Source organism: Mya arenaria, chromosome 10 (assembly GCF_026914265.1).
Source record: "Mya arenaria isolate MELC-2E11 chromosome 10, ASM2691426v1".
In the NCBI taxonomy this organism is placed as follows: Eukaryota; Metazoa; Mollusca; class Bivalvia; order Myida; family Myidae; genus Mya; species Mya arenaria.
The window spans coordinates 34644758-34672273 of record NC_069131.1 but is presented as its reverse complement, the minus strand read 5'-3'; the positions used below and the strand labels follow the sequence as shown (position 1 = coordinate 34672273).

General features: G+C 33.2%; 1 protein-coding gene across 1 annotated transcript; it reads right to left on the bottom strand.

Moving 5' to 3' along the window:
• Window positions 1-16070: 16070 nt before the first annotated feature.
• Window positions 16071-27188, bottom strand: LOC128205642 (tyrosine-protein phosphatase Lar-like). The gene is made up of 20 exons (XM_052907448.1): window positions 27027-27188; window positions 24974-25912; window positions 24677-24785; window positions 24474-24559; window positions 24074-24220; window positions 23611-23807; window positions 23365-23452; window positions 22961-23025; window positions 22714-22750; window positions 22421-22524; window positions 21886-22011; window positions 20373-20521; window positions 19503-19638; window positions 19052-19180; window positions 18846-18948; window positions 18512-18588; window positions 18151-18285; window positions 17380-17537; window positions 16948-17083; window positions 16071-16365 (listed from the first exon to the last, which is right to left on the bottom strand). The coding sequence occupies exons 1-20, from the start codon at window positions 27079-27081 to the stop codon at window positions 16267-16269; spliced, it is 3075 nt and encodes a 1024-aa protein (XP_052763408.1). The 5' UTR covers window positions 27082-27188; the 3' UTR covers window positions 16071-16266.
• Window positions 27189-27516: the final 328 nt, after the last annotated feature.

Genomic DNA, 27516 nt, shown 5'->3' with positions numbered 1-27516 from the left:
AACTCTAAGAATAATATCTATTTGATTTACCGTCAAAATATTTTCCAGAGTTTTGTGAAACTCTTTACTTATATACATCGATAATTATATGCTGAACTTCAATATGTTTGTCAAGAATGTAAGAATGCTAATACCACTAAAAGTTCATATAGTGGAGTTGGAAAGTCTGCAATGATCAGATGTGTTTATCACATATTGGTTATAACTTTAAAGTATCTTTAAACTAATCATGTAAAAGGAAAATGAAACGGGACATTTTTTATAATGTGACTTTATGCTATGACAAGCACGACAAAACGAATCAAAGCAATATTTACATATATATGTGTGTTTAGTTACCTTCATTAGTCATATTAGTTTCAACTTACATCCTTTAAATACTTAAAGTGAATCTTATTGATGCTGAGACCCAAGTCAAAGTCTGCCCACTATTCTCTGTCTTGATGTCTGAAAATAAATTCAAATTCTAAACTAAACGAAAACACAAATAAGATAAGCCGCGACGCGAGATATTTGGTCTTTGGACAATTGTGTTTGTCTTAAGATGCGTAAAATAGAATCGTGCACAAGTTTGATAGCACTCGTTGAATATTATATCACCTGGAACGTGTTTCTTTCCAGTTTTATGGTGAATTTATGGATAAGAGTGAGGTTTGTGCACATAAACTGGTTTAAACCCCCAGTAAAATTTAATTATACTGACCGTTCCAAGGCGTTACCTAACCATTCTTGTTAAATATACCTGTTTCTTTTAGTGATTTGTTTATGAGATTGTACTGGAGACGGAAATGATTGATTTTAGCTTTTCGATTGTAAGTGAATGCACAGGAAAGTGTTGTTAAAATTTAGAATTAGAGAATAATACTTTTTTGACTACTGTTAGAGTGATTTCGATATATATTTTATAAAAAATGTTTTTCTTCTACCTAATTGGCAAAACGTGTAAATAAATAATGTAATTTGTCGAGTTCGGGGCGTATAAACAAAGACCGGAGATCAATAACTCCTTTCAATTTATCAGCATGCGCAAAGAATGGTTGGGAATAAAAGAATGGCCATACCGGACCAATTCCGGACCAACGAAAATCTGTTACGGAAATCGTTCGTAATTTTCCTAATTTTGTGTTGGTATAAAATGACTGGCCGGACCGGACCAAACTAAAATACGCATTGCTATGTTTTACAGATATTGAATCTATAATAAAATAAACAGTCAAACCTGTATTAAGTGGCCACCCTTGGGAAATGATCAAAGTGGCTGCTTAAGACAGACGGCCACTCAATCCAGGTTTGACATCTCAGCCACTTTAGCTTTATTCAGAGGTGGAGTATGTATCTTAACCACCACCTTATATCACGATCAATATCATCTGTATCAATATTATTGAAGAAGGTAGAATACAAATACATTTTTACAGATAAATTGACTTTATTTCAATTTTTTAAATGAAATACATTAGATAAGTGTTGATACAAGACACACCACATATCAGTCTACACATTTACACAACTATATGTACGAACACATTTTTAGTTCACTTTTTAAAGTAGTCGGTATATTAAATAAATGTTGATGCATAACATAAACACAACACACCACAGATCAGTCTACACAACTAGATATGCATACACATTTCCTGTAATTTTCCTCTGTCTTTTTGCGTTTGGATTTCCATTGCTTTCAAATTCCTCCACAATTTCACGCTTACGCTTTAGTAAGAAATTGATTTGAGTCCGTTTAAATTCCTTGGCAACACTTCTTGCAGTTTTCTAATAAGTTTATACACTCAACACGTTCTTTTAGAGCCAAACACTTTCGATTAGTCTTTTTTCAGCCATAATCAAAGTTAAAAAAGTATCAAGAACAATGCATTGTAAATATCCGTTCGTAGAAATATAAATCCGTGCACTTTGAAAAATAATATTGAAGTGAATAAAAATCGTAACTCGTTTCACGCAAACTTTGAATTCATAATAACCGGTGTTTTTGTCGGTATTTAATAACTAACTTCATAATTATTTAATTATCGTATTTCTTGTGTCATTAATTGTGTAAATTCTGATCAAAATATTCGCCGACGTGTAATGAACATGATTTCTCGGTGAGAAAACACGCATGACAATCGTGTGATGCAATATTCATTTTCATTGGATGACGGAGATACCCGAGGCTGTCGTTCTTTTCCGTAAACTTCTATACGCAATTATAGCTGTGTATTGGAATAATTCATAAGCGGAAGTGTCAGTGACAAGAGATTAGTGGCCGCTAATTAGTGACTATATGGCTTCATGTGGACAAAAATTAGTGGCTGTGGCCGCTTAATACATGTACATTATATAGTAAAAACGTACGGGGGAATTTGGAGTGGCCCTTTAAGGCAGGTGGCCATTTAAAGCAGGTCAACCAGGTTTAACTGTATTTTAATATGTCTGTATGTGCGTCAGTATGTATGTCCGTATGTCTGTTTGTGCGTCTGTCTCTCTCTCTTTATTATTGTTATTTTTATTATTGTTCTTATTATTCTTATTATTCTTATTATTATGAATATTATTATGAATATTATTATTATTATTATTATTATTATTATTATTATTATTATTATTATTATTCATACCGAAAACAAGCGCAATCGTCTGAATGATATAAATAGACACTATGTTAACATCCATTTTTCCCATTTCAAACTATTCATTTAAGACTTTAAGTTTGCTATTTCTCATTTTTTTTATTAATACCTGTATATGTTATGAAACTTTGTATTACATGTTGCACATTTCATACTTAAAGGACACATCTGTGATTCAATACCATATATTGTTGATATCCGAATATCATTTCACACTAATTTCTAGTCACTTCTTTTTTTTAACTTACATTTATATTGTTTCATTTTCAAACTTTGAATAAAAGTGCCAATTTTTATTTCTCAGTTCATTTCGTCCAATTTTATATTGTGTCTTGACTTACATGACTAGAACAAATTAGTCTTATAGTCCTTTATTCGTTCTTATTTCAGCACTTCAAATTACACAAAATGCAGCTTTTGTTTCAAACAAAGTTCTCATAACAAAACTTTTCAATGTATATTACTCAAAATCTGTCTTAAAGTAAAATAAAGCTTGAAAGATGTCCTGCCTTATTTGAATACGATTTGTGAACTCATCCATGCTTGCACTATATAGATGTAATAAAAAAAAAACCTAGGCTGATTAAAATTTCTGTGTCAGTACTGAAACTGCCCATTTCGCCACCTCCCAAAACACTAGCTGTACATTGCTATAGATCGATTAAGAGCGAGTCTTTTTTGCTGTTTCCTAGAGCAACTTTGTACTTGTATATATAATATGTATGCACTGTGCTGTTTGTGGAGTTTTGTTCTGTTCTTCTATGTTTCTTGTTTGTGATTTTGTGTTCTATGTCTTTGGCTTTTGCCCATTGCCATTAAACCGGGTTCATGTTTAAACTTTTTGCTGCTGAGCTTGTTTCTGTAGTTTTTTGCATAAATAGTAGTACTATGCCTCACTACTTAAATGTTGTTCAAGATATTCACGTGTTTGACATCAGCAACCAGTGTAAAACACATAAATAACATTAGTAACTTTGGAGATTCAACCTTGCATTCCTATTGTCATATATATTAAAAAGAAGTGATGACGTACGCCTTTCAGTGTTGTATCGTAAAGGCTTAATGCACGTACATTTATGATACCATCGGTATCAGAATATATTTTCCAAAGTCCCGTGATACGGCATCAGTCCAAACAATTTAATTTACTTGTAGGAGTGTTACTAATATGGTTTGTAGGTCGCATAGGTATTCCAATTGAGTGTCAGAACTGTGGTTGCTGCAAAACCGGACGATCCTACAAATGTAGGGTCGGAGATTACTGCAATTATGGCTGCCTAGATGGATACTGGGGCGATAAGTGTGATAGCAAATGCAGGATAACTAATTGTGCCATATGTGAAAGCAATAGAGGACAACGCTGCCAAAAGTGTAAAACTGGCCATTATGGCTTCACATGTGAATTATTATGTGATAGTCAGTGTAAAACGTGTCACCGATTTACAGGTTGTACAGAATGTAATACCGGATATTATGGTGCCAATTGTCAGCATTCTTGTGGATATAACTGTTGGGAATGCAATAAGCAGTCCGGTTGTATTGGATGCAGACCCGGATATCACATTCAAAATGGTGCATGCATGAATTGTCAAAACACCGGATGTACGTGTACTGTTAAATCGCAGTGTCATGGGTGTATTGACGGTTATTTTCTACAACAAGAACTATGTGAAAAATGTCCGAATTACTGTATAACGTGTGTCAATTCTACTAAGTGCACGTCATGTACGGATGGACGGTTTGGAAATACGTGTCAGTATCTGTGTACTAGAAACTGCGTTCACGGTAATTGTGTGTCAACGAATGCTGCATGTGATTGTAATGCCTATTATATCGGAGAGACGTGTGACCAGTGTGTCGCGGGTTATTTCGGTAACGACTGTAAACAGAAATGTTCTACAGGATGCTCTGATACATGTTCAGAAACAGACGGATCTTGCACATGCAGATCTGGTTGGACAGGAGATAAATGTGACACATGTGACAATAAACACTATGGAGACATGTGTGAGCAAACATGCCCTCAATGGTGCAAGACATGCGAAAATGAGTCCAGTTGTTTATTGTGCAATGGCGGATACTTTGGGGTATCCTGCAAACTACCTTGTCCTTATGGGTGCGAAGGAAACATTTGCAAAAGAGAGCATGGGTCGTGTTTATCATGCAGACGTGGGTATTTCGGAGAACACTGTAACATGTCTTGCCCGGAGTCCTGTCTTTCTTGTAAACAATACGACGTATGTTCCGAATGCAAACCTGGGTTGTCGAACACACAACAACTGTGTACATGTAGAAGAGATATTTGCGACAATTCAGCATACTGCAACTCATGCACGAATACTTCCTTTTATCCAAATGATGGTGAATGCTGCTTGTGCCATCTTGAAAATTGTGTTTCATGTGCCAAGCTTTTTAATACAATTAATTGCATCATTTGCAAGAGAGGATATTATCCAAATATAAATGGACGATGTGAAGCTTGCAATTCACAATGCGTAAATAATGAATGCGATTCGTCTTCGGGAAAATGTATTCAAGGCTGCACAAATGGATACTGGAATCAAACCTGTGACAACAAATGTGATCCAGAATGTTTATCTTGCAGTCAAGCAGATGGATCGTGCACACAATGCAAGAATAATACCAAATATGGACCTAACTGTACACTAGAATGCACTACCTGTAAATATTCCATGTGTGGCATTGATGGAAATTGTAAATATGGATGCATAACAAATACGTTTGGAAAGAAATGTGAAAACAAGTGTGATGACCATTGTTCACCAAGGAACAATAGCACACTTTGTTTTGAAGAGTCAGGAATGTGTTTATACGGCTGCCAAACAGGATACCGGGGAAGATTTTGTCCTCAAGTTAATACAGGACTCAGTATACAATTTCAACATTAGTATTCATTTTAGAATGAATTCAATGCAATAACATTTTCTGTTACTAAAGCAGAGTTATTTTTAGTGCAATTCGTGTTTGAAATTACTCCTGAACAAAGTGGTCCTGGTTTGCTAGTTGTTCTTTGCAGTATTGTCATTTTGATTTTTAATTTTGCTCTTGATATGTACGCAGTTGAAACAGAAGTGGAACAACAGCCATCGTCAATTGAAGCCCTCGGTGGAGGAATTTGCGGAGGAGTTGTAGCTCTTGCTGTCATTGTGGTTGTTGGACTTTGTTTGCTTCGGAGAAGGTAATAAACTAAATATATACGTCTCACTTAAGCTACTGCATTTTTAATTCATAGGTTATATTGCTAACAGTAAACCTGAAATTGTAAAGGGTACCTTATTTATTTTCAGAAGAAGCAAACTATCCAAAAAGGAAACCGAGAACCTTTCCGCCCTGTACGCAACATTGAAAAAAGGAAGTACGTATGAGCTCTCTGTACAATCAGTTATGTTCTTTTTGTGTTTTATAACGTATAATGTTTGCACTAAAGATGTTAGGATTTGGTACAGTACGTTTGAATAAAGTAGATTATTAGCGATTATACGCATTGGGTAGACTTGCACACCACACGCTGAATTACTTCATCTATACGAAAATTGACCAATCTTTTATAAACGATCATCAATCAAATAATAAGTCACTGTACAAACAAACACGTAATAATAATACAATAGAGACGACACACAATAGGGGAAACAATCTTGTTTTCGTATTTTAGGAGCTTCGCGAGCAGGGAACGCTAATGCGGATACCGACAATTTTCACTCTGTCATCATCATAGAAAACCCAGATTACGAGAGTCTACTTACGGGTAGTTCTGATAGGAAAAGGACGCCTTATTTAACAGAAGATAATCTTCAAATTGGTACAATTGTTAAAAGTTTTACTTTGTGTATACCGTGTTTGTGCTTAATCAAACCAACGAAATGCCAGACGAATATGTGTTTTATAAAGCACGTGTTAATTTAAACTAATGAAATGCCAGACGAATATGTGTTTTATAAAGCTCGTGTTAATTAAAACTAACGAAATGCCAGAGAAATATGTGATTTTATAAAACCAGTGGTAATTCCAACTAACTATATGACTGAGTATATATAAAGATAGGATACGTGTTTTAAGTGCACATTTACATTCAAACTTAATCTATTACAGAGAAATATCTGTTCGTATGAACTCAATGTAACGCTTTGTTAGTTTTGTTTCCCTAAAATGAACCTGATATTGCAGACGAAGATGATATTATCGCAAATGAAACTGCAAAACTATATGTGGAAGGAGGTGGTGTTCATTATAACAACGCTAGGGAAGTTAGCAAACTGAATGTTTCCGATCTTCCAGAACATGTACAAAATATTTCTTTAAAGGAACTAGAAGAAGAATTTCAGGTACCTTTCGCCGCCTTATTATACATCATCATAATTGCTCATGGCATTAACTCGAGGGTAACGTGCACATACTTTGCGTTGACATGTTAACATAATGAACTAGTCTTTTAATATGTTTAATTCGGTTAATCTATTGCAGAAAATTCCATACGGTCTTGTGAAAGCCTTTGAAGTTTCACAAACAAGGTTAAACATGCACAAAAATAGGTACAGAGGAATCTACCCGTGTAAGACCATTTACAATTTCTTTTCAATTTAGTTGTCATTCATTGCGAAATGGCGGTTTAGAATATACGCTGGTGCATGTGGATTCAAATGCATTGTTGTACCCTGTTTAAACTATTTGTATTCGATGCAGGCATTGATGTTTTGTTTGTTTCATTTCAGATGATGATACGAGAGTTTTAGTACGTGGTGGAGAAACAGACTACATTAATGCAAGCTATATAGACGTATGTTGTTTCTTTAACATGTTTGATGATTGTATCTATCATTTCTACAGTAGTTTACAGTAGCACAGGAGCCCGTTTTTGAAAGGATATCATAAGTAAGTTGAGATAAACGTTATATCATTCCTTTCATCTTTTATCAATGAAATACGAAAAGTGAAAAAATCAACTTGAATAATTTCTTTTTAAACTCATTTAAGTCACATGTGCTTCCCCTTGATCAAAGTTAGATACTTCATATTTGAATAAAATGAATGTTGCCAAATATTATTTGAAATTTAAAACGGGTAAAATAGTTTAATAAAGATATATTTACAAGGTACCGTTTATTAGGAAATGTTGTTTTCAAACGATTACATGGACTGTGAAGCTGATTGTTCGAAAAAAGAACACATTTGCTTTCATATAAAACAAATTACTGACAAAACAACTCCTCGAACATAATCACGTTGAAATATCTTTTTGAACTTTTTGTCTTCGCAACTCGTGAAAATAAGAGTTTCCATGACACTTATGAAATGATATACCATTTTACACTGAAATCAACAAATATCTTCCATATTGTATGTTTGCTATACAAATAAAAACAATACCCATGTACACAAATAAACTCCTAATAATAGACCGTTCAACGGCGTTGCCCAAAAAAATAGGTGTAAAATTATGTAAAAACATACTTAGAATTATAAGGTTTAACTCTAAGTCTTGTTGAGCCTATATTTGAAACCTTAGTGAAATTATAATAAAATTCCTTCTTAAAATGGGCCACTTGTTCCTGGGCAACATTGTTAAAAATACATGTCTTATATCTTCGCATTGCGATGGTATCTGCAAACATGTATTGTATTATCGGTAGGACGTAAATTAACACTTTTAAATCATTTAAGGTACTCATAACTAACACTATTTACGTTTTCTTTCAGGGATTTAGAAGACGAAATGCATATATTTCTACTTTGGGTAATTCCACGTATTTATTTATCCTAATTTAATATCTTATAATGCAAAATTATAATTACTTATAACTTAACTTTTACAAAAAAACATCGTAAATAATTTACTAAATTAAAATAAAACCTAATTACTAACGAGTATTGCTATTTGCTCTGTAAAAACATGTCTTTTAGAAACAATACATACAATTTCAAGGTCCAATGGCTAAGCAACTCGGCGATTTTAGCCAGTTCTGGGGGATGGTCTGGCAACAGGAAGTGGAGAAGATTGTCATGTTGACCAATTTGGTAGAGGGTGAGGTAAGATGATCTGTTAACGAAATGTGTGTGACCTTACATGATAAAGCTTTATGCTGCTGGAACTTGGTTGCTTTTTCATTTTTTTTGAGAAATGTTTATGGTTTATACAATCTAATATAGGTGAATGTTTGAAGATTCCATATTAATTTCAATCGACTTCTCATTAAGTACGGTATGGTTTTATCATGAATTTTGAAATATAAATAAAGAATGTTGAACTGGATTACAAAGCAACTGTAAGTATAAACCTTTTTTATTCCTTTATGATTACATTTATACGGTATTACATGTTATATAGATATGAAATATGTATGGATTTGGTAATTCCACTGATGATCTTATGTCATTTGAATGAAAATAGACTGCCTTTGCCTTTTAGTTAATAAACTATTTGGTCCTAAATCTAAGTCACATATTTGTTTCTTTGCAGGAAGCCAAATGCGAGCTATATTGGCCTTATCATTATCAACGTAAAATATATGGCGATATAGAAGTTATGTGCAACGTTGACAAACTGTACGCAGATTTCATTTGGAAAAAATTTACGCTTTCAAAGGTACATTCAAATTCGATATTTCTGATCAGACTATAAACGAGCCCATTTAAGGATTGAATGTTTAAGCACTTCGGTGCATCGGTGTATGACAAGTCCAAGCACTGAACAGTTGTTTTCACAAACGTATGGAGTTCTTTTTAAAGTATTCACGATTTATATTTGTACTTTTTATTTGAAATTTGTCATTGGGATTACCCAACTGCAAAAATGAAAAATCCATTACATTTTCCTCTAATAAGATATCAATTGACCAATCACAAGTGTCAGTTTCATATTATCGGGGATTTACCGAATATGTTGTGTTCATTGTTATATGGATATGCGAGCACCAATGGAAGAGCAATGGGAGTGTACACAATGATGGTTTAATATAAAACTAAAGTGCTCTTAAATATATGGTGATTAGTACGACAAGCAAATATCACATAAATATTTTTAATACAGTATAGATAGGATATATCTTTTTTAAACTGGAATAAGATAAGATATTAATAGTCTCTAAACCATTTGTTCAACGTCGTAAGAATTAAAGACCATAATCATAACAAATATAAATTGATTATCTACATGAGCTACTTCTTGGCACTTTTCTTTCTTATTTAAACATGGAAACAGAATTACGAAGTAAGGAGTCTCCATCATCTTCAGTTCACAAGCTGGCCAGCCAAAGACGTCCCTGATAATGTTACATCATTGATAGAGTTAAGACAGAGGGTGAACGCCTTGCCGAGTACCTTTAACGGACCAGTGATTGTGCATTGCAGGTTAGATGACAAACTGTGTTTCAGATACATTTATTTAAGCGTACTATCCCTAACTTGTAGGAAATTATAAAAATCTAACTTACGATTCCTAAACCAAAAATGCATAATAATAAAATAATTCAAAACAAAACACTAAATTTAAACGTCCATTTGTTTTGACTGGTTGACTAATTTAAAAATTAGCCTCATAAAATAATATCATACGCAATAAATCTATTTAGATACGTGTTGTGGAATCACACGCATGCTATTTATTTGAAACAGTTTTTCAATATGACTAAAAATATTCGAGTCTTCTCAACTTATTTTCTTTAAACAAATCATTTAATACAATCACTAAACTATATTCATAGTTTGGCATACATGCTTATATGTTTAAGCTGCATATTTTAAAACTATTATCATTTCTATGAGTTAAACGGCTTTCCATTCAGGTAAAATGCTTATCAAATAGTTTTAGCTTCAATGTATTTTATGTCAGATATAAACATAAAAATACATTCAACGATTTGAGACTCTCTTTAGGGAAAATTTAATAAACAGATATTGAGCTTTGTTTGTCCTTAGTGCTGGTGTAGGCGGAACGGGAACCTACATAGCTCTGGACATTCTGACTAACGAGGGTGAGGCAGAAGGAGCAATAGATATCCTGGGATGTGTTCTCAACATGCGACAGAATAGACCCAACATGATTCAAACTTTGGTTGGATGTTAACGGTTATATAATGTTGTATAAGACTATTTTTTTCAGTGTGAATATTGCTATATGCGTTATCAGTATAACAGTTATAACCTGATATGAATCACGATCGTGTCTGTTCCATGGACAACTATAATACGCCCCTCGAACCAACGATCTCTTGGTTAAGAACAATATGACATCTCCGGTTAATCGATTGACGCAATAAGGCGCCGTTCGTGCAATATTGCGCCGTACTTTATTTCTTAAGCGCTATTTTACAATTGAAATTATTCGTAAGCCGCACTTTGGTAATTAAGTAAATCGCAATTTACTTGATGGCGACGTATGTTATCCAATGGATTAATATGTGAAATTTAGAAGTACCGTCTTTAATTGAACAATGATGAAAATCTGAATTTAATAAAGAAGTTGAACTCAAAGCAATATATTCAATGGGAAAAAAGGAGACTGAATCCTTGCTTTTTATTATTTTCTCTATAAGTTCATTAATATATATCTTGCTCATTACCAATTTCATATCATTTAATATAATATTAACGTCCATCTTATAGAATCCATGACAGAATCAGTTGAATACTATGTAGCAAAATGACATTTTTTAATTTTATTAGAAATGTGTTGTAAAAAGGATCATCCATATATTGGAATTACCCTATCCTTAGGAATCACTGTTTATTTTGCATATAATTTATATGATTTTAATCTAAAGGGTCAATACAAGTTTCTTTACCAAGCTTTGGTCCATTCATTGACCAGTGAGTGGTCGTTGATAAAGAGCGACCACTTCCGTGAATATATGGCGATGTCCAGCAAACAGGAGGTACACAAGCAGTTTGAGGTACGATTGCTACTGAAAGTATAAACTGTTCAAATGAATCAATTTTTGAATTACTATGTGAACACTTTACTCAAGTTTATATGAGAAAATAATACAGAGTATAGTAATAGTATTCAAATGTAATAATGCATTATCATTACACTTCAGAAACTGCAATTGAATCAAGAGCAAAAGTCGGATAAGGAGTTACAGGCTATGGGAAGGAATCGGCTTCTGACAATCAAAAACAGGAAACAAGAGGATATACCAGGTACCTCGATTATTTTGATTGCAAAAGTTCATTTTATTTCTTTTACGAATACAAATTCATACATATATTGCATATGTTTCAAATGCAACGATTTACACATATGCATATCTCATCAATTACATGCCATATTAATTATGAACGATTAAAATTTCAAAACCAATTTTCATTTGAAAATTGTTATTCTTGTAATGTTGAACATTTGTGTTAATGTGTATATATCATCTGTTTTCTTGGTGTTTTACATCTTCAGGTGATTCCAATAGACCACGTCTGTATCTGTTTTTGAAACCAGGCGAATCTGATTACATCAATGCAATATACATCAACGTAAGTATATGTTATACATGTAAGTGCTAGTTTGCTTTAAATGAATTGCTGGAACAAAATCATTTGTGACATTTTTAATCTGTACTTCCAGAGTTTTAAAACAAAAAATCGCTTCTTAGTTGCGCAAACACCTCTGCCTGACACAGTTTCTGATTTCATCACACTTGCTGTTCAAGAAAACTGTTCATGTATCGTTAGTATGGAAGCATACTTGGAAAAGCATGAGGTAAAATATGACTGGCAAGATATTTTACAAAGTTTTTGCTCTTTAACGCTAACCGTTAAAGCTGCACTCTCACAGGTTGACCATCTTAACACATTTTTTTTACTTTTTTTGTCTTTGAAACAGCAAATTTTTGCGTAAATATCTGCAAACGATCGTAGATTTTCATATTTCCATCCAAAAATTAATGTTTTACGGCTTAATCCGTTACAAACGGTTTAAGAAAAAAGCATATAACATAATGTTTTGTACGTAAATATAAAAAAAAAATCTGCAAATCTGATTTTTTGACAGCAGTCTTATATAACTGGTTTTTATAGATTTTCGCAAAAAATTGGCTCGTTCAAAGAAAAAAAGAAAAAAAGTTGTCAAAACGTTCAATCTGTGAGATTGCAGCTTAAAATTTAGTTAACACTATGTTTTAATCTGATTTTATTTTTAATCATTTATAACGAAGCAATTATTGATTGTCAATATTCGTTTATATTTTACATATTACTATTGAACTAAGTTCTAACATAGCGTCATTAATAAATAAGTTGCACTTTATAGAATGTAATATAGACGTTTATGTATTTAGTCCTTAAACAACATAAAATACTCGTTTTTTATAAATTTTGATAGCTAATAAACTCCACACTAAGTTACAACTTTTGATATCCTCTATATTCAGTGCAAATGTGAACAATTGGTTTCCTGCCACTTATATTGTTTCATACAGGGGATTGGCTTGTACTATCCTTGTGACACTCAAACAATGAAAGAGGGTATGGTTTCCGTACGATCATCCACAGCTCAAAGAGAAATACACTTTGTTAAAAGAATGCTACATTATGAACACGAAAGAAAGGTCAGATTTAAGACAGATTTTACCAAAATTACAAAATGTCATTTTCTCTATTGTATTTAAAATTATATAAAAAATAAATAGTTTCCTAGCGTCAAAAATAAATAAAAATAAATGTAAGTAACATCAACAAAACAACAAGAACAGCAATGGCACCTCAACCAACGACCTAAACAATAGCACCACCACCAAAAACAACAGTCTTATATGCATTTATGATATAACAGCGCAAACATTTCCTGTTAAAATATGATATTGTTGTATTAAAGACCAAAACAGATGTGATAATTCCACACTATGAATACTTGGACTGGGATAAAAAATTCAATCTTCCGAAGTCGGCAGAACACTTTGTTGCCTTTATCAAGGAAGTAGAAGACGCTTCCATATTATCTCGCCTCAAGGGACCGATCCTGTTGCATTGTCTGTACGTACAAAGTTTGTTTGAACTCCCATTCGCCTTTTATTATTGTCTAAAATTTTAAGGATAACCTATGTCCTTTCACAATCACATTGGACAATCGAATCTTGATAGGCATATATTGATACTGTAGATTAAACATTAAACATATTGCAAAATTAAGAAGGGATTAAACACTATATTTTATTTAATGATTAGAGATCCAATTATTTTCACGGCCTTTGTGACAGGAACGGTGCTGGAAAGAGCGGCCTTTTATGTGTTGTCTCGATCTTACTCGAGAAACTGATTGAAGACAATGAAGTCAGTGTGGTCAATGCGGTGAAGACTGTCAAAGCTAGAAGACCGCTCGCTATTCCAAATAAGGTGATTTACAGAATTTAAAACTACTGTTTCATTGCAATAAGTCTATTTTGTATGATTGTGTATAATGATTTGCCTGATAATAGGTTTGTAACACAATGATACAATGGAAACCAATAACGTACAGGGACAATTGAAGTAGGAAGATAATTAACAATGAGCTTGTCAAAGTGGACACGGTTCAAGCCTGGCAGCCATACACTGTTCTAGAGACACAATTAAACACTGGTTGTTTAAAACGACTGTCAATGAATTAACTATACAACTATTGAACAATAATAAAAGAGCTTTAATCGCAATACATTTCGAGTCTCTAAGCAAATCTCTGTGTTTTAACCACATAATAGTTGTACTTATATTGTTTTTTTAATTTTACATCTGCTAATATTTATGTCATGCTGACTATTTAATTGAACAGGAAATAGTGACTACGATGGTATTACATCGTGACGTTTTTTTTATTATTTTATATTACGTCGCTCACTTAAATGCACTCATTTGCTCTCGTCGTAAAGACTAACTACAGTTCAATCATGTTCTGAAAGTTCGAATATGCCTTCCTTTTACATATTTACAAAGCAGTTATGCATATAATTCATTTTTAAATGCATTTTTTTATATGAAATTGATCATTTAGGAGCAGTTTTACTTCTGCCACGAGTGTGTTCTTCATTCCATGAACGCAACAGAAAATGCTGCGAAATGCAACATAAGAGGTAATGCTGCGAGATTCAATATAGGAGAGAATGCTGCGTAATACAATAAAAGAGGGAATGCTGCGTTATACACTGTAAAAGGGAATGAAGCCGGCTCTCCAATTAAGAGCAATATCAGGTGTGTGTCCTTGACACGAACAAATGAATAACCATTAGACAGATATATGATGACATGTTGAGCTGTACTGTATAACATTTGCAGACATGGTTATACTTGCAAACATTATTTGTTCTGTATAACCGTCATTACATAAGAAACAGAACGCTAGTATTTAATATGACAAAATGAGCATTGTGTTGTAAATAACATTGTAAATATTTCCATATAGTTATGCGTTTGAGTCCTTTTACCGCATGTTTTATTATATCAGAACATTATCCGATTGGCGAGACTCAATAAGCAAACATAACGGGCGATAGGTAGCATTTGATGAGATACATCCATAGTTAATGTTTGCACGCCAATATGTACAGGGTTAGCTTGACAATTTGTTACAGAAAACTAACGACACCGAACCAATTGACACCTTTAATAGCTTGGGCTTTGCGCTCGTTGTTTATAGTGAATGAAGTGGCTGTAGTAACTTCTTTGATATTTTATGATCGCATTGTACATTATCATGATCACATTGTTTTCTGTACTTATTCCATTAATTTGGAGGACTTTGTAGAATACACAATAAATTTGATACATGGAAAAATGGCTGAAAGTATTTTTTGGGTTTAATTACCTGCCGTATTTAATACAGCGTTTCAGTGTGTTTAAGTGCTATAGGCGTTTATAAATATGTCGTACACGAGATGTGATGTACATAGAGAAGATTTGCATGAAGTAGACCATTGTTATGAATGTTTGCACCTTTGTTTATCTGGTTTGCATTACTTTTGCTGCAATTCATCTATCAGTATCTGTATATAACTTTTTGGGGTTTCCAATTGTTTTTCTGATGTTCGATGTTGTTGTTTTATAAACAATCAATGTTCCTAAACAGGTGCTTAAAATAATCTGTTATACGAATATACAAAAAATAAATGATATATATATATATAAAGTTAATGCATCCACTCCATTCATTACTAGATTGTAACTTTTTGCATTACAAGCGCACAGCTTTGGACACTTTCACTCACGAGTGTTTAATGTTATATGTTTTCTGATACATATAGACAAGCTTACCGTGCAATTAGTAGCGTGCATATATTGAAATAGAGTAGTTACTTATCAATTGATACTTTCACACTAAACGCTTGCATATAAAGTCTCGCATTATTGAAAACGTTCTGATAAGAGAATAAAATATCAAAACATGAAAACACTGAGCAATATGGTAAAAAATAAAAGCATAACTATATGCAAATAAGTACAACAGTATTTACAATACAAAGATTTATGGTTTCTTGGCTAAGGGAATACTACTGTTCTGTTTATCTGGCCATTAAAGTGAAGTAGAATAGCAATACAGTTACGTTGAAATACTTGTCATCACGGCTGCACTTAATTAAAGCATATCTTATTTTTTTTAATTACTATCAAATGTAAATGTTAATATGTTTGTGTCATTATTCCGAATTCGTCAGCCAGTTTATTCCCTCTTGATATCCCCACTAATGTTGTAATACACAGCGTTATCCATTGCGTTCACGGAATGTAGAACACACTCGTAGCAGAAGTAAAACTGTTCCTAAAAGATAACATACACAATACAATTATATTTAACATTATGAACAACTGATTATAAATATAAAAAAATGGCAAACTTTCACTTTTTAAATATTGATCGACTTTATCTAGTCTTCACCAGATAAAAGCGATTGAATACATTTTAATTATATAATATAACGTCTTAAAAAACATAACGTCATGACTTTGCACCGACGAAGTTACATTTTATTAAACAATTTAATGGTTACTTTGGCATAAATACTACCGAATATGCCGTTGAAAACTATAAGTGCAGATATTAAGTTATATATCACATACATGTAGAACGAAAAAGGTAAAGTGAAACAAACTCTTTATTATTGTTCATTTAATATTTATATGATTCATGATCATTCATATAGAACAAGTATAGCTTAATTGTGATTCTTATTCAGTGTATGCTAAACCCTGAACCCCTCTTAATAGACTCATCAATAATTATCTTCCTGCTTCGTTTGTCGCTGTGGTTTTAATTGTATCATTGTAATACAAACCAACTACCAAGCAGATTAATTCATCATGCACTATGAACCATTTGTTTGAAGAAGTTTTTTATATTTACCTTATTTGGAATAGCGAGTGGTCTTCTAGCTCTGACTTTCTGCACGGCATTGACCAAACTGACCTCATTATCTTCATTCAATTGTTCAAGTAATGTCGAGACCACACAAAAAAGGCCGCTTTTTCCAGCCCCATTTCTATCACAAAAAGTTTATATCATGTCAGGAAAATAATCTTAGAAAGTAACACCAAATGCTTTTCTTTATCTCTTTAAATGTATGCATTTCAATATCTGTACAATGTTCCTTTATTGCATAGATGGGATTAGCAATTATCTAACCACACAAACAAGAGATTTGATTTATGCAATATCCATAGGTTTTTGTTATTAAAGCTTTTATTTCAGAGATAACGAAGCTACGAAGGCATTGATAATAATTCCACTAAGGCGAAATTTAAGACGTATGGAAGCTAAAGCAAAATTTCAACGTACAGACAGTGCAACAGTATCGGTCCCTTCAAGAGAGATGCTTTGGATACGTCTTCAACCTCTTTGATGAAGTCAACGAAGTGTTGTGCCGACATAGGAACATTGTGTTTCGTATCCCAGTCCAAATAGTCATAGTGTGGAATTGTCACATCTCTCTTGATCTATATTCCAATGAAAACAATCTATATATAGACAACGTTTGCTAAGCCACTCCGCCAGTGAATAATTGGTTGTTACTGTTGTGTGCGGTGATGGTTGCTGTTGTTTTTATTGTTGTTCATTTGTTCATACAACAAACTACGTGTTTTTCGAAGAAAATTTCAATAAAAAAAAGAATTATTTTTTGCGCTACAAATGATTCCTAGGCCTAATACAATATCTAAAGATGCTCTCCCATAATGCTACCGCTAGCGGATTCTGGGGGAAGCACAACCTTAAATCGTCCAAGTTTTTTTTTTTATTTCAATATAGGAGACGAAAAGTAATAGCATACGCCCAAAATAAAATGCACCATTTCAGAATAGAAATTGTTAAAATTTGCTTGGGGGAGGACCCATACACCACCCTTTCAAAACGTTCAACCAAATTTATTTCAGTACTAAGGGAGGGGCGCAAGTCAATTAATGGATCCGCCTCTGGCTACGTCATGTTTTGTATAAAGGTAGTAATAATATAAAATAAAAACTCATTGTAAACTCCACCTAAGGGTTATTGCAAAAGTGCCAACCGAAGTTCATTGTACTCTAGTAAAATATCTGCCCAGTCCATTTTTACCTGATGCTTTTCCAACTGTGCCTCCATATTAATGATACATGAACAGTTTTCTTGAACAGCAAATGCAATGAAATCAGCAACTGCGTCCGGCAGAGGTGTTTGCGCAACCAAGAAGCGGTGTTCTGTTTTTAAACTCTGAAAAAGAGATGTGTCAAAATTTCATTATAGGGTTTTGCTTTTTTCTCGTTTAGTTTTATAGACCTTTTCTTGAGCCTTTATACCTGTATGATTCAGCTGTTATTTATGGGATTGTCTCTATAGTTTACATTGTAGTATAATTCTAAAGCCAATGATAACTAACATATAGTAATAAAGCAAACTTGTACATTGCATCTTTTGTTAATGCAAATCATTCGCTTACGTTGATGTGTATCGCATTGATGCAATCAGACTCGCTTGTTCTCAGAACCAGATTAAATTGCGGTTCGTTGGAATCACCTTTCAATACACAGAAACAAAAAATATAAATCATTTAAATATTATGAAAACTACAAAAAACAAAGCTTGATAAATAAATAATAAATCAAAACATGTTAATCGCGAATTATTAGAGTTTCAAAATTTTTATCTGAATTTATAGAAAAGACTATCACATTAACTATCTATGACTGGGTTTTATTCTTTGCATAATTGAATGGGATGTAAAAAGTATACTTCAAAGATAGATAAAAGTGCTGTCGAAACACTAGTTGTACCTGGTACATCCGAATGTTTCATGTTCTTCTTTGTCATCAGCCGATTCATTGCAATAGCTTGTAGTTCTTTATCCGACTTGTTCTCATGACTCAATTGCATTTTCTAAAGTGTATTCCGAATGCAACATTATGTTTGAATTATGATAATGCATTGTATATAATTTGATGCATTGTATTCACATTCAATATTTTGAAAATAATCTTACCTCAAATTGCTTCTGTATCTCCTGTTTGCTTGATTTCTCCATATATTCACTGAAATGTTCTCTTCTTATTGTCAAACAATCAAGAGTCAATGTATGGACCAAAGCGTGGTGAAGATACTTGTATTGACTCTAAAATAGCAATCATAAATGAATAAACAAGGCTTGTTGCGCGGCACTTTGACGGACAATGAATGAATGCAAGTAATGTTCTACCTATAAGTGTAGCATCAATATAAATATTGATGTAATCCTGACACAAAGCTTAGACTTGTCTCGTGGTATAGATGTCAACCTTTGAACTAAACATGTTTTGGCTCGAATGCTGCTAAAGTATTTTTACCACTGGAACGGACCCGATTATGATTTATTTCAACTTATAGGGAGGTGTGCTAAATAGACGTCATAAGGTAAAACTAATCTTATACAATATACACGTAAGTAATCATCCCACCAAGGTCTGAATCATGTTGGGTCTGTTCTGTCTCATGTTGTGAACACATCCCGGGATATCAATAACACCTTCCACCTCACCCTCTTTGGTCAAAATGTCTAGAGCTATGTAGGTTCCGGTTCTTCCTACGCCAGCACTGAAGTTCACAAATTCAACCTATGACAAAAACATGTTTGTAAAATAATCAGCATGGAATCTGCATGAAGAAGTTATGCTGCTTTTACGAAACAGGCACAATGAGACATGGATTTATATTATAAACATTGAGTATATGTTTTTCTTTTTTATATGTTGCCTCCAAAATTTGGTTATGATCAGTGAATGTGTTTCTATATTCAAACCAATAATGAGTTACTTGTTGCAGGACGATTCTGGGACACGTATTTTTAACTTTATGATTAGAAGGGAAGCATGTTAATAAATTTGTTCAAAAATATTTTTTGTAAATAAAAGAGAGCATTATATATTTGAATGTTGACAGCCGCCGCTACATTGATGTCATATTCTGCCAAAATGATTTTGTGAATTGTGTTGTTGTTTTTTTTTCATTTTAGATTAAAACGTTTGAAAAAAAATGTTTACAGTGGTGCATCTTGTTTTGGTCCTCGACCTATGGCTAAGTATTGTACGGCTCGATTTCTGCTATAGTGTTTCTTTTGATTTTGTTACTGATTTATTGGCCTTATTTTTGTAAACGTTTACATATTATTATAAATGTTTTGTATCTAATTACCTCGACACTGAAGCTCATGAGCCTATTATGTTTTGATTCCATATTATTTTCGATTATTCATTGTCAATCTCATTCGCTTTAAACTGGGAAATGTACGCTTATAATCAGTATTTCTGACCCAAAGTTTTTAATCAAACCTGCAATGTACAAGAACTGGTCCGTCAAAGGTACTCGGCAAGGCGTTTACCCTCTGTCTAAACTCTGTAACTGATGTGACGTCGTCAGGGATGCCATTGTCTGGCCAGCTTGTGAACTGTAGATGATGCAATTTTCTTTCTTCGGAATTCTGTTTCCATTTTTGGGGAACAAAAAGTATTAAGTTAAAAAAATGTTGATATGAATAACATGTTTAAAATGATATGAATATGTTTATATCGACGATGCATGCCTTTGCTTTGATTAGTGATACCTAATTAATATTGAAATAAAACATGCTGACAAGTCTGTTCATAAGCTGACAATGTGTACAAAGAATAAAAACGACACTAATTTAAATTAACTAAAAATCATCATTATTAATTCCGTGGTTATCGATCAGACATTGTTTTCTGGCGGGTAGCTCTCTGGGCGCTTTAGAGCATCTACAGATGTTAACGTTACCCCTCAAAATACCTAGGTAAAATTTAGGGGACATTCTACTCATTACAAAAGTAAAACAATATATTTTTCTGAGCTTAATTCAACAGGAGTTATGTATTACCTATAATTAACGCACAATATTTAGCATTATGGAAAATATTCTCATAAAGCGCTTAGTTGATATCATTAAACATTGATACACTTACACACACAATTAACATCTTATCCGGTAAACGGGGAATATCGATAGTCAAACTTAAGTATGATATATTTTATCTATTTTATTAAAAGGAAATTTATTCAAAGCATAACTAGTATATAATGTATAAAACGATAAATTTCCGCACCCGTTAAGAGGCTAAGTGCATGGTTAGGCAACTATTAAAACACTGTCCTTAGTTTATTTCAGCTATTACAATTGCATTTATCTAATTTAGAGTACTATTTTGTTAAATTATATTTGATTTTGTGTAAAATATAATGATAATGTACAATACCAATTAACAATCCTATTGCATTTTCATTGTTGAAAACATATCCATAAAACGATGAACTCAACATGGTTCAAGTACCTTAGATAGTACAAAAAACGACGTTTTTACCAGTCAAATTTCGCTTTATTACATAACATGTACAGTCGAAACCAGTTGAATCGATATCCCAGGGATCGGTCAATATACTCCGAGCTCATGCAAAGAGGTCATGCTTGCATGGAGTAATAAATCGGTCTTTTACATCAAGTTCGAGCTAACGAGGAATTCGAGCAAGCGATATCAAACCAACGGGTTTCGACTGTATGCGTTGTCGATGACACATCTGAACTCATTACGTTCAGCCGAATGTATACTTCGTATAAATGTCATGTATATGTCATTTATGCTGTTGTTTGCGTTTTCCAGAGAAAATTTGAAAATAACAATATTAGACTACTTTTTTGAATTGCACTTCATATGTGATGGAAAACGTTTGGTCATTTGAGGAGTCCAGGTGTGAATACACCGATTAACCGCCTTTATTTTTTATTTAATTATCTGTTTATTGACCGATGCGTAGTATCCAATTTGAATGTACCCTCGAAAGCGTGAAATGTCTCCATATGAAATCTGCGTACAGTTTTTCAACCTTACACACGACTTCTACATCGCCGTACAATTTACTTTGATGTTGATCAGGCCAATATTGCTCGCATAGAGTTTTCTGCAAAGAAATATATGCATATAATAACTACTGTTGAATACATGGACCAAATAGTTTATGAACTCAAAGGAGACGCAACTCCAAAGTATTTTTACACAAGAAATAGGCTCTTCAGTAAAATAACAATTTCATACGTATTTTATATTTATTAAACGCGCAGAAAATTATACTTAAATATATATATGAGGAATCATATTCGGAAAATTAAAGCTTAAAACGTTGCTGTTTATTTCAGTTCATTATTGTTCATGCAGAGTTCAAATTTATTCGTTTTCAGATCATTACAAAATCATAACATACTAAATAGGCCATTTAAATTAAACTGTTATCGTGCCCAAACCTATATCAACTAAAACCACATTGCAATTTTTTACAGAAAGTCACATTATGCATGTTGATATCCCCTTACCTTTTCGTCTTTCAATTTAGTCATCATGACAATTTTCTCCACTTTATGTTGCCAGACCATTTGCCAGAATTGGCCATAATCGCCAAGCTGCTTAGCCATTGGACCTAATGAGTTCATTATTGATTTAGTATTTATATACACATTAAAGATTATAAATCGTAAACAGTTCGGTTGAATATGAACTTAATTATTTTTCCACAAAATTGGTCGTAAACATTTACAAATAAATATTTCTAATATCATATTGTCAGACATGACTTAATGGTTTTGCTTATTGAAGTACGTCATATTACCCAAAGTAGCAATATATGCGTTCCGCTTTCTGTATCCCTGAAATGAAATGTAAATTAAGGTAAATATAATTACAGTAAAATACTTTGGCAAATATGTACTCCATATCAAATATGCAGTAAATTGTTACCGAAGTAATGGCTGAAACAATTCGACAGCGATAGAGGCATACGTTTCTGACTTATCAGACAATTAGCAAGAGACACACAGCGTAGCAGATACAATTTACAATACTCAGAAACAACATACGTCTATATAGCTTGCATTGATGTAGTCTGTTTCTCCACCGCGAACTAAAACTCGCGTATCATCATCTAAAAATTAACAAGTTAGGCTTCTGATCAATTACTGCAACGCACAAAAAGGTACAGAACTCTTAGAATTTGCTCGCATATCCAGTGATATTTGCAAGCGTGCTCCAATGTCTTCGACAAAATGCGTTTGTATAAAGGAAATGCCGATAAGTCTTACTGCATGCACTATTGGCTAAATGATGTCATGTTAAACATAAAATCATAAGAGCACAATATTGAGATAAACAATGGAGTCATAACTGCTTGACATTTCCAGTATGAATATAAAATGACTAGGATAATGTCAATATTATGCAATGCAAACACATGCAATTTAATGTAAGAAAGAGGTTTTCTTACATGGGTAGATATTTCTGTACCTATTTTTGTGCATGTTGAGTTTCATTTGTGAAACTTCATATGCTTTCGCTAGACCATATGGAATTGTCTGCAAGTTAAAAAAAAAAACATTTGAAGATTTTAATTTAATGACAACTCGTTAATAGTTGAGTATATTAAGTAAACATCCCAATATGACATACTTTCACGTAACTCGTCACTTAAAAAAATATTCAGAAAAATGAGCGTCTACGGGGTGCACTATACCTGAAATTCCTCTTCTAGGTCCTTTAACAATAGAGTCTGAACATATTCCGCTAGATCAGCTACATGCACTTTGTTAGCGTTGTTATAATGAACACGACAATTGTCCTCAAATACTACTGCAGTTTTCCTTGAAAAGGCATCATCTTCGTCTGCAATATTGTAATATTCAGCCAATATGTTTTTTTTTCTATATTTGTCTGCAAAAACATTTATTTGATTATACACGAGAGTTATGGAAACGCCTATCCGTCTTGCATCTCGTTAGTTTCAGATTTATTCAAGCTTTATTAAAATAACCGTCTGGCAACTTCATTTAACACAAGTCATGCTTGATATATTAAGATTAATTAAATGCGAGCTTTATATAAGGCAAACCAATCGACTTGCAAATTGTTAGTTTGATTTAACGCAAGCTTTGTAGAAACATTAAATTACCTATTTACTAATTAGATAACAATCTTACCAATTTCAAGATTTTCTTCTGAAATGATAGGAGTCCTTTCTTTGACAAACCTTCTCGGTGGTGGACTCTGGTAAGTGTGGTTTTCCACGTTATTGACAAAGTGCAAATTGTTGGTATCCCCATTGGCATACCCTACTTGGGAAGCTCCTGGTGAAACAAATAAAGGTTGGAGTATATTCATACTTATTTAGATTGTTCATTGTGTTATAAACATGTATTTGATTGCTATATTACATCATTGTTCATTCAACAGCAAAGCTATTTTAATAATAAAATGATCTCTTTTTGTCTATTTAGTGTAAACGTAATGTGCTAAATCCTAACAGCATCTTTCAATTCAAACACTTTTATAATGAGTACACAATAATATCATTACTGACTCTACAGAGCACGTACGTACTTCCTTTGCTCACAGTTGCGTAGAAGACGGACAAATTCGCAGGTTCTCTGACGGGCGTTTCGCTTCTATTTCTCAAATTGACTCTTCTGAAAATGCATGGTCATTTCATTACCGTTGTATGTTTACTATTATTAAGATATGTATGATTAATCGATGCATGTAATTTCTTTGCTTATGAAAAATGTGTACATTTCGTTTATTACCTTCGTTGATTAAAAAACAGTCCAACAATCACAATGACAGAAAGAACAACAACTCCTCCGCCAATACCCAAACCAAGTGATGCATTTGATGAAGTTTGTTTGTCCGCTTCTGTTTCAAACAAAGGGGAGATACGAATAGTAAATGAAATATCAACCATGCATGTTATACCGAGCATTACAGATACATTATCTTTGGGCGATAAAACACAAGCGTAAAACACTTATGTCAGAAAACGGAAATAATACTATTAGTTATAATGTACAGAAAAGGAATTAAACAATAAAATAGTGCTGTACCTTGAGGACAAATCATCCCACTATATCCAGTTTTGCATCCGTATAAGCACATTCCAGTATTTTCAGAACAAAGAGTGTTATTGCCCTTAGGTTTACAATAAACTTCACATGTGTGTTCACATCGATTTCCAAAAGTATTTGCAACACATCCATTTGTACAAGTTCCATAAATGCCACATTCTGATCTTTTACATGTATTGCTACACTCCTGCCTACATCCAGGTCCATATCTTGTACTGCTCTTGCATTTTGAACACGAACCATCTGCTTGATTGCAAGATAAACATTCTGGTTCACACTTTCTGTCACATGTTTGGTTCCAATATCCATTTATACATCCTTGAAGACATCTTCCCGTTGAAGAATCGCATTTATTTTCGATACATTTGATATTGCACTGACAAGAAGCTTTCGCTGACAAACAAATACCGTGAACGCAGTTTTCTTTACAAAGATACTGACATTTATTTCCAAAACGACCATCCAAACAAGAAGTACACTGTGTAGAACTAATGCACGATGTACAATAATTAGGACATTCTGAACATAGTTCTGGGTTAAGGTAATGACCCTGAACACACCCATTACACTGTGAGGAAATCGTACATGTACATCCAGTGTTTTGACATTTAATGCATGCACCATCTTTAAGGTAATATCCGGTATTACATTCCGTACAACCTGTCAAGTGTTGACAGGTTTTACACTGACTACCACACCGATTTCCACAATTGAAGCCATAATAGCCAGTTTGACAATCTTGGCAGCTCTGTCCTCTATTGCCTATACATCTGGCACAATTAGTGTCCCTGCATTTGTTATCACACTTTTTACCCCAATATCCATCTAGGCAGCCATAATTGCAGTAATCTCCGACTCTACATTTGTACGATCGTCCGGTAGCGCAGCAACCGCAATTCTTACACTCACCTGGATTTCCTGTACAAATAATATAACAACACTCCTACATGTTATACTCAATATTCAGACAAAAGCCGTTTCATGGTATTTTAGGAAAATATTTTACTGATTGAACCGATTATATAGTAAACGTATGTACATTAACTTTTCTAAAATCAAGATATACACATCACATTTACGAAATACTGATTATATAATGCTTCATAAATCCTAGTTCACATATTGCTACCCATATTGGTGATTGGATCATGAATGTTCATTGCCTGATGTTTCTGTTATTCCAACTGATGTTATAACAAACTATAACTATATTAAATACAGTCGAATATTTGGCTTATCTTACTATAGAAACCTAATACTATGTTCATTTTACACAATTTCTTCAATCCTCATTCAATTCATCTGTATGTGTCAATATCATATTTTAGTTTTTATCGACGTCATTGGTATTTCCGTTAAACTACGTGCCGTCATTAAATAGTGTACGACTTTGACGTCACTTCCATCCTATGACTGTTTCATTTTATCAAGTTACAATGATAAAAACTATTGACTGCCTTTAATTGACTTTTTTTTAAATATTTATTGATAATATTGAATTTATTGGAGTTATTGGATTTGATTCTGTACAGTTTATGACAATCATTTATGAGTAAACTACGTATCTGCACAAATCCAAATTGCCATGTCAAAACGATCAGATTTAATGTTGTTATTGACTTTTGATGATTGTTATACATTTTGTCTTACTGATTCTCGATATTCCAATAGTCAGATTTCACACTAATTTAATCGACGCCACTAGCTCCAGTTCCTGGATTTGACAATCGGAGAACTCGAGGATGCTCCTTCCCAATGTCAAATATACGAAAAGGGTTTTCGGTGCTCTCTCCCGGGAAGCATGTGCATGTGTTTTTAAAAAATGGTGTCTTATTGACGTTCATTTCAATTTCAAAGTTCGTTTGTCATCAACACATAAGAACAAACAGACAAACAAAAATTGTAGTATCAATAACTTATTTTTTAATAGGATTTTATTAAATAAACACTATAGTTTAAAGATACATAACTAGCTTTGTAGAATGTCAAAACGATAGTTTCAGAAATTAAGAAAAACAGGATAAATAAATACCTCGAGATTGAAGAACTATCAGACAAAGAATCACCGCATCGTATCCTATCCACATGATGAACGTAAAATGGAAACAACTTCAATAAAAAAACACATTCCAATTGAGATGTCACCTGTTAAATGATGGCACTTTTGTCTATTTTTCTAAAAAAATATTGCAAATTCAAAGTGTTACTCCTTCTGTCCACGTGCATAACGATAAAACAATAAAGCATTGATGAATCATGACCATTAAATAGTCTAAGCTTTATTACGAAACTGTTTGACAAAGAAATAAGGAAGTGAAATCACATACGACTGCTAATTGTTATACTGCATGAATTTAAAATGTCAAGAAGTCAGATTGATACTATTTCAATCCAACCAGAGTAATAATATATCATTTTAGGAAGAGTGTTATCGCCTTAGTCCTGCCAGAGTGTTGTCATCACTCTCAAGCCAGAGTGTTATCATTTCACTTCAGTCAGAGTATTATTATCTCATTCATGCC